The sequence below is a fragment of the Oratosquilla oratoria genome, chromosome 12 (genome assembly GCF_046742065.1).
Source record: "Oratosquilla oratoria isolate Oo_2021 chromosome 12, ASM4674206v1, whole genome shotgun sequence".
Classification (NCBI taxonomy): domain Eukaryota; kingdom Metazoa; phylum Arthropoda; class Malacostraca; order Stomatopoda; family Squillidae; genus Oratosquilla; species Oratosquilla oratoria.
The window spans coordinates 10,309,609-10,319,608 of NC_134788.1; the positions used below are offsets into that span (position 1 = coordinate 10,309,609).

The 10,000-nt window shown below is 41.3% G+C and overlaps 1 protein-coding gene across 1 annotated transcript in view; it reads left to right on the plus strand.

Annotated features, from left to right (window-relative positions):
- Positions 1–3,072: 3,072 nt before the first annotated feature.
- LOC143030188 (retinal guanylyl cyclase 1-like) overlaps positions 3,073–10,000 on the plus strand; it is a 171,952-nt gene continuing 165,024 nt past the window's right edge. Inside the window, exons 1-2 of the mRNA XM_076193350.1 lie at positions 3,073–3,137; positions 6,080–6,182. Coding sequence (XP_076049465.1) covers positions 3,073–3,137; positions 6,080–6,182 — 168 coding nt within the window. The remainder of the gene's footprint in view (positions 3,138–6,079; positions 6,183–10,000) is intronic.

A 10,000-nucleotide genomic window follows, 5' to 3' on the forward strand; every position in this document is an offset into this window, starting at 1 on the left:
TACTCTTACCCCACTTCACATCTGCACTCCTCTTTGCCTCAGGAGGCACAGTGATGGTGGACTGGCTGGTGAGGTTATTTAATGTTTGCTGGAGAGAGGGTAGAGTGCCGGAGGACTGGAGGAGTGCCTGTATAGTTCCACTTTACAAGAGAAAAGGGGACAAGTGTGAATGTAGTAGTTTCAGAGGGATTAGCTTGTTAAGTATAGTTGGGAAGGCTTATGGGAGGATCTTGATTGAGAGGATTAGGAGAGGAACAGAGGGAGTAATTGGTGAGGAACAGTGTGGATTTAGGACGGGTAGAGGTTATGTAGATCAGATCTTTGTGGTAAGACAAATGTGTGAGAAAGCTATAGGAAAGGGGAAGGATGTTTTTTTTGGGGGGGGCTTTTATGGATCTGGGAAAGGCTTATGATATGATAGACAGAAAGGCACTGTGGGAGGTTATGCAGATATATGGGATAGGAGGAAAGCTTCTAGGAGCTGTCAAGAGTTTTTATGAGAGTAGTAGAGCTTGTGTCAAGATTAGAAATGGAGAGAGTGAGTGGATCGAGGTAAAGGTGGGACTTCGTCAAGGATGCGTTATGTCGCCCTGGCTGTTCAACTTATACATGGATGGGGTAGTGCGAGAGGTAAATGCATGGGTAGTGGGTCAGGGATTGGAGATGGTTAAAGAAAACGGAGAAAAGTGGGAGGTGAGCCAGCTGTTGTTTGCTGACGACACTGTGCTTGTGGCAGGATCGGAGGAGGGATTGAGGAAGTTGGTGACAGAGTTTGGGAGAGTATGTGATAGAAGAAAGCTAAAGATAAATGTGGGTAAAAGTAAGGTGATGAGATGCACAAGGGGTGAAAGTGGCAGTACACTGCAAGTGAGTATTAAGGGAGAGCGACTGGAGGAAGTGGATAGTTTTAGATATTTGGGTGCAAATGTGGCAGGAAAAGGTGGAGTGAAGGTGGAGGTAGAATATAGATTGAGAGAAGCGAGTAAATGCCTTGGTGGATTAAAAAGTGTAATGAGGAATAGACATTTGGGAATGGATGCTAAGAGGAGACTGTATGAAGGAGTGATTGTGCCAACAGCACTGTATGGGGCAGAAACATGGAACATAAGAGAGGAAGAGAGAAGGAGTTTGAATGTGTTTGAGATGAGGTGTCTGAGAAGTATGATGGGGGTTACTAGGCTAGATAAAGTGAGAAATGAGGAGGTGAGGAGGAGAACGGGGGTGGAAAGGGAGCTGGGAGATAGGGGTGATGAAAGAGTATTAGGATGGTTTGGACACATGGAAAGAATGAGTGAAGAAAGACTAGTAAAAGAGGTATGGAAGGCAGATGTGGAGGGAGTGAACATGAGGGGACGTACTAGGATGAGGTGGATGGATGGGGCGAAGGGGGCTTTGGTAAGAGGGAAATGTCTGTTGAGGAAGGACGGGAGAGGACAGAAGACAGGGGTGAATGGAGAATGGTTGCATATGGATGATGTTGTGATGCATGAGGTGGAATGGGCGGGTGGATGGGGGGTGAGGTAGTATGTGTGAGCAAAATTTGACGCAGCCCGAAGGGATTTCTCCCTGTCTTCTCCTTTTATGGCATGGGGGGACGGAGAGGGGGGGGGGTCGCCGATTTAATGAAGCGGCCTTGCTGTGGATGTACTGTGTCTTGCGACACTGCTTGTGACCCAGGGCAGTGGACAAGGTGCAGGGATGGCCCGTCATCCAGGATGTGCTAAGATAAGAGGGAGGGTGGAGGGGTGTGGAGTGTATTCAGGGATGGAATGGGTGCTAATGATTTTATGCCTTTTCCTTTTTGGCTACCTCCCTAGTAAGGGGGAAAAAGCCTTGGTGTATGTATATACTATTACTATCATTATTATGATCATTATTGTTATTATTATTATCATTATCATATTGTTATTATTATTATTATTATTATTATTATTATTATTATTATTATTATTATTATTATTATTATTATTATTATTATTATTATTATTATTATTATTATTATTATTATTATTATTATTATTATTATTATTATTATTATTACTACTATTATTATTATTATTATTATCATTATTATTATTATTATTATTATTATTATTATTATTATTATTATTATTATTATTATTATTATTATTATTATTATTATTATTATTATTATTATTATCATTATTATCATTATCATTATTATTTTGCATTGGTCACAGTTGTGAATACTACGCCCGCGGTTCCGTTTCCACGTGAACCTGTGTCCCCCGGCCGTGTGAGTCGAGCCGGCCCTGTAAGGAGAGTATGTGTCTTCCTCTCAAGTAGGCGCCTCTGTTTCTCGAGAATGGCGAGGCGAAGAAGAGTCTGTATACCTGCGTAGTGTAGAGACAGGGAACGATGATAGGTGTGGTTGTGAAGTGTTGCCTGTGGCCGGGTATAGTGCCATGGGCGAGTCCTCACCGCCCAGCGTATTCCGTTTTGATATTTAAGTTGTGCTGGTGCACGTAATATATTGCCGCATGGAGGACACCTATGATGGATGTCTAGTTCTAGTTTTCTCTGCAAATCCTTTCTGGGGCACCTCTATTCCGTCTCAATCCAGTTAGTGGACATAACTGTCTACGTAGATCACTAGTGTGTGGAAAGCCCGCTAGGCCCTAACGCCATTTTTGTGCTCACTTGTCCACTTTATAATTTCTCAGGTGGTTTCTCCGTAATAACTCATAGGACAGCTTCTACACGATAGTCTATAGATAATATTATCCCCCACTAGGAAAAAGACTTCCATAATGGTAACTTACTCTAGAAAAAGTGAAACAATCGGGGTAAAGATAATGCACTTGTCAGACCGGAAGACGAGGGATATCGTATCCTGAAACAAAAACACGTAAAAAAGAACGAGGACAACGTAGTCTACAAGATTCCTTGTGGTGGATGCGACACAGCTTACTTCGGCGAAAAGTCACAAGAAATCAAAAAAGAATCTAACCCAAGAACGACATGCGACACCACAGAACATCTAACTCATTAGTGATATACTCTACGAATTAGTCATTTACCCATTTGGAATAATGTAGAGGTATGGAAAAGATGGCAAAGAAAACCATAGATGCAGCTTACATCAATTCAGCAGAAACAACAAATCATAGAGACGGGTTTGAGAACCTATCATGCGCCTCGTCCGGATTGGTTATCGCAGGGGCATGTACGAACCAATCACCTTGCTCTTTTCCAGGATGCACCGCCAAATGAACCGCTAGAGATGTACAGTATATAGGCAGCGAATGCCTGCTTGCCAGTATCATTTTCTCTGTAAAGAAAACTTTGTCGGAACATTAGAAAATATGAAATGCATCTGCTCCATTCTGGAATTTCCCTACACCAACCATTTGTCGGTTGAGATGTGGAGGAACTTTTTATCGATTTAACGTTTCGACCAATGAGGTCATCTCTATAAAAGAATTCCTGTTGATATCGATCTAAATTGGACCGGAAACCGAAAATCCCTCAAGAGGACATGTCCCCTCCGAAGACGACTGATTGGCCGAAAGTAGTGACGTCACGGCAACGGAGACGATTGATTGGCCGAGAGCGGTGGCGTCACATCAGTGGAGACGGTTGATTGGCTGCGAGCGAAGTGAGCTCGCCCAAAAGTCCGAGCCTGCTCATTGCGGAGTCGGGTGTAGCCTATTGCTCGTTCAAAAGTATAATAATGTAGAATAAAAAGCCTTTAATACAATTCAAAAATATCATGTGGGTCTTCGAGAAGGGAACTCGGGGGAGGTAAACCGGGGAAGGGGGGGGAACCGTGGAGAAAGTAACTTCGCCCGGGGGGGGGGGGGGTCAGCTCATTGTAAGAGCAACTGCCTTACCCTTTTTCATCAAGTGATAAAATGCATGTTATTTCTGCCCAAGTGAAATAGTGAGGTCCAGCTCCACGCACTTGTCACTCACAAGGTCAAGCGCCTTTTGTTCCTACCACTTATGTACGATTAGGTGTCGAGACATTCTGACAAGTTGAAGTGGATGAGAAGAAGAAAGACTGGAGTCTTCTGAGTTTTATTATTGACTAGTTTCTCTACAAGTTTTTTCAAAAGACTCGGATTAAGACTACAGTCTTTCCTTTTATGGGGTGTTGTTTCTTCCATAATATCGTTCTATTCTCCAAAAAGTTGCGAATTCTGGAGAAAACGGTGAAGTGACTTTTTTTATGTGTGTGTACAGAAATCATTGCGTGTCAGCAAATAATTTCTTGTCACTCTGTTAAACTGAGTTATTGTAGTTCCAGTTGTTTTGGTGATGGGTTGCTCTGTAATAATTGTGTGCTAATCTATGCACACACAAACACACACACACACACACACACACACACACACACACACACACACACACACACACACACACACACACACACACACACACACACACACACACACACACACACACACACACACACACACACACACACACACACACACACACACACACACACACACACACACACACACACACACACACACACGCGCGCGCGAACACACACACACACACACACACACACACACATATATACACGCTTCGACAGCGCAGTGGTAGCGTTCGCAACCGATATTCCAGCGGTCCTAGTTTGAATCCCGACAAAGGCTGAAATTATTTCAGTATCATTGCGCTGCTCGTGGACGGGGAGTTTTGTATGTGTGTGTGTGTGTGTGTGTGTGTGTGTGTGTGTGTGTGTGTGTGTGTGTGTGTGTGTGTGTGTGTGTGTGTGTGTGTGTGTGTGTGTGTGTGTGTGTGTGTGTGTGTGTGTGTGTGTGTGTGTGTGTTTGTGTGTGTGTGTAAAGTCAAAGCATTACCCATAGATCGGTCTTATATGAGCTCTGAGCTTTCATCCAGGAGGGTAATAGCTAATCGATCACAAGTCCAACACGTGATCCAAGGCCATGATGAATCACACACACACACACACACACACACACACACACACACACACACACACACACACACACACACACACACACACACACACACACACACACACACACACACACACACACACACACACACACACACACACACACACACACACACACACACACACACACACACACACACACACACACACACACACACACACACACACACACACACACACACACACACACACACACACACACACGCTGAGGGGTGTTACTCCAACTCTCGTGGGCGGGGAGTTGGGTGTGTGTGTGTGTGTGCAAGGTCATAGCATTACCCATAGATCGGACCTACGAGCTCTGAGCTCTCTTCCAGGAGGGAAATAGCTGTCGATCACGAGTTCAACACGTGATCCAAAGACCAAGTGAATACACACACACACACATACACACACGTTCGCACGCATAATGCACACTTACATACATAAACACACACAAACACACACACACACACACACACACACACACACACACACACACACACACACACACACACACACACACACACATATATATATATATATATATATATATATATATATATATATATATATATATATATATATATAAGATTGAAGGTGAAAGAAGTAGACGAGGAGATATGGGAGAATTTCTCGCCTTAACGTTTCGACCCGCAGGGTCTTGATCACAAAGTTAACAACTCAAACGTAACAGGATATTTTTTACACGGACGGGTCATCTTATGGGACGCTTCGGAGAGCTTGTTATTTTATTTATAAAGCTCTCCGAAGCGTCCCATAAGATGACCCGTCCGTGTATAAAATATCCTATTACGTTTGAGTTGTTAGCTTTGTGATCAAGACCCTGCGGGTCGAAACGTTAAGGCGAGAAATTCTACCATATCTCCTCGTCTACTTCTTTCACCTTCAATCTTATTTGTCATAATATAGTCAACATATATATATATATATATATATATATATATATATACATATATATATATATATATATATATATATAAACGCACTCACCCATACAAGTATGTGCACACATACTAATACAGTAGCCCGTATATTTCATTTGAATTGGACAAACTACCTGCTCACAACCTTGTCTAGTTTATAATTTATTTCTGATATTACATTATCTATATATATTTCTATCAGGAACTGGCTGCAACAGAAGGAAATGAGCAAAGGGCCCTACAAGATTCTACTCACCTCAGCAGATCTTACCTTAACCAATCGACCTGACTCATCGGCCATGAAGGTCAGTTGAAAGATAATTTCTGTAGCCCCATCAACACGATGGCACTAAATGTTTATTCTGATTTTATTCGTCGCACAGTCTGAAAGAGGTACAATTGATCATGATCATCCGTTCCGACCAATGGGACATCCTCTACTGAATACTGAATAGAACCGTAAGGCACACACGCTGGAATTCATACAACGTATCACCAAAAATAGACAGACAAAGAGAGAGAGACAGAGAGAGAGAGAGAGAGAGAGGGGGGGGAGAGGAGGGAATGAGGGAAAGAGAGAGAACAATAACAACAGAAGGATAGATTAAATTGCATCAGGAGTAGTAAGAGCCCAAACAATAAGTGATTAAAAAAATGTGTAATGACTACAGAGTGACAGATATTGATGGCAAATGTGGACCAAAAATAGTTTACAGGTTTATCAAGGGTAAATTGAGACACAGGGAAGTAATTACCAATATAACAGTAGGTAATGAGATTTTTAGGAGGATTCAGCTTAGATAGAAATAGTTCATTAAAGTTTCCAGCCTGTCTTCGCAAAAAAAGAAAGAAAAATATATATATATATATATATATATATATATATTTATATATATATATACATATATATATATATATATATATATATATATATGTATATATATATGCATATATATATACATTTAAATATATGTGTATATATATAATATATATATATATATATATATATATATGTTTACATACATACATACATACATACATACATATACCAAAAGCCTTTTCCTCCTACACGGGGGGGTAGCCAAAAAGAAAAAGGCATAGACATCATACCCACCCATTTCATTTCCCATATATTCCATTCCCCTCCACCCTAATCCCTCCCTCCTATCTTGGCACCTCTTGGATGACGGGTCATCCCTGCATCATGTCCACTGTCCTGGGTCAGAAGCAGTGTCGCAAGACAGAGCACATCCACAGCAAGGCCGCTTCATAAATTCGACGACCCCCCTCTCCGTCCCCTCATGCAGAAAAGGAGAAGACGGGGAGAATCCCTTCGGGCTGCGTCAATTTTTTTTCCTTACATACTTTCTCACCCCCAATCCCCCACCCACTCCCCCTCATGCATCACATCCTCATCTCTACACAACCCTTCTCCATTCACTCCTATCTTCTGTCCTCTCCCGTCCTTCCTCCACAGACATTCCTCTCTTTTGTAAAGCCCTTTTCACCCCATCCATCCATCTCTTCCTAGGACGCCCCCTCATATTCACCCCTTCTACCTCCGCCTTCCACACTTCTTTTACTAATCTTTCCATGTGTCCAAACCATCCTAATACTCTTTCATCAACCCTATCTCCCAGCTCCCTTTCCATACCTGTTCTCCTCCTCACCTCCTCATTTCTCACTCTATCTAGCCTAGTAACCCCTGTTATATTGATCCGACAAGTTGTGTGTCATTTTGACAGCAAGGACTCGAACCTTTTCCTTAGCGACTGCTTATTATCATGCCGGTCTCTATTCTAATTTCACGGAGTCTTTATTATGGCGAGCCATCCGACAAGCTGTGTGTCTTTTGATTCGAACCTTTGCCTTAGCGACTGCTTATTATGAAACAAAGGCGATAGCATCATGCCAGCCAGGCCGTACAAAAGGCTCGATGCTATCGCCTTTTTTCATAATAAGCAGTCGCTAAGGCAAAGGTTCGAGTCCTTGCGGTGAAGCTTATTTCCATTTGTCAAAATGACACACAACTTGTCGGATGGCTCGCCATAGCAAAGACTCCATGAAATTAGAATAGAGACCGAGCTGTCCTAGTACCGTCGGGGAACATCCAGGTTGTGAATCGGGTCGTTCCTTTTGTACGGCCTGGCTGGCTCGATGCTATCGCCTTTGTTTCATAATAAGCAGTCGCTAAGGCAAAGGTTCGAGTCCTTGCGGTGGAGCTTATTTCCATTTGTCAAAATGACACACAACTTGTCGGATGGCTCGCCATAATAAAGACTCGGTGAAATTAGAATAGAGACCGAGCTGGCCTAGTACCGTCGGGGAACCTCCAGGTCGTGAATTGGGTCGTTCCTTTTGTACGGCCTGGCTAGCTTGATGCTATTGCCTTTGTTTCACAATAAGCAGTCGCTAAGGCAAAGGTTCGAGTCCTTACGGGAGAGCTTATTTCCATTTGTCAAAATTACACACACACACACACACACACACACACACACACACACACACACACACACACTCCGTGTGGCTGTCTCCGTGGAGTACTGGTCTAGGAGGGGAACTGCATTTGCGGTTCGAGTCATCAGCTCCGTATCAAGAATTTCGACTTCCTGGTCCCGACTAGGTAAATACACACACACACACACACACACACACACACACACACACACACACACACACACACACACACACACACACACACACACACACACACACACACATATATATATATATATATATATATATATATATATATATATATATATATATATATTTTTATATAAATATATATATATATATATGGAGAGGACTATCAGAGGGATTCCAAGGGAGAATCAATGAGTGGTGTTTGAAACCAGAAGGGTAAATATTTTGGCGTACGCTGACGATGTAGACCTAGTAGATAGAACCATAGAAGGGGTGAAAGCGATTTTCATGACCTTTGAAGAGAGAGCAAGAAGAATGGGATTACAGGTGAACAATACAAAAACTGAGATAATGCGAATGGAAAAGACGTTAATAGAGAGGAACAATTAGAAATAGATAACATCAGATATGGGGTGTGCAGAAGATTTAGATACCTTGGATCTATAGTTGATGATGATAATAATATGGAAACAGAAATTTAAAGTAGAATAGCATCAACCGATCGATGTTTCTACAGTTTCCAAAAAGTCCTGGGAAGAGTGAACATATCTTAAAAAAAAAAAAAAAAAAAAAAAAAAAACTGAAGATCTACAACACCATTATCAAACCACTTTTGCTGTATGGATGTGAAACATAGAGTCTCACAAAATTAATGGAACACTCCTTATCTGTCTTTGAAAATAAAGTCCTTAGGGAGATATTTGGCCCAGTGTTTGATGTAGATGAACAAGCATGGAGACGGCGACACAACCATGAACTCAGAGAGTTGGCAGATCAAAGAAGCATCGTAAGTACAATAAAGGCAAGACGAATGCAATGGGCTGGTCATGTCACCCGAATAGAAATGGACAGAATCCCAAGAAAGGTCATGACGGAAAGAATTATCAGTGGAAGAAGATCAGTAGGAAGACCCAGAAGAAGATGGATGGATAACATCAAACAAGACCTAAGAAACGCTGGGATGGAGAATACGGAAGAATGGATGACAAGTGAGCAAGACCGACGTCAATGGAGGCAGATAGTATCGGCGGTGAGGGGTAAGCAAGCGGTCCAAGCACCAACAGAGTGAATATATATATATATATATATATATATATATATATATATATATATATTATATATATATATGTGTGTGTGTGTGTGTGTGTGTGTGTTATATATATATATATATATATATATATATATATATATGTATATATATATATATATATATATATATGTATATATATATACATACATATATATATATATATATATATACATATATATATATATATATATATATATATATATATATATATATACAAGTTTATAAATGAGATAAGGGTCATTACATGAATAACAGTGCAATCAAAAATTCACTTTCTAGCGTCCAGTGTGATTGTGAGAATTGTGTCCAGGTGTTAAAAAAGATGGTTGGGAACCTGGGACATGTCGAGTATTAACGATCAAGACGAGTGACGTCACTATTAAGAGT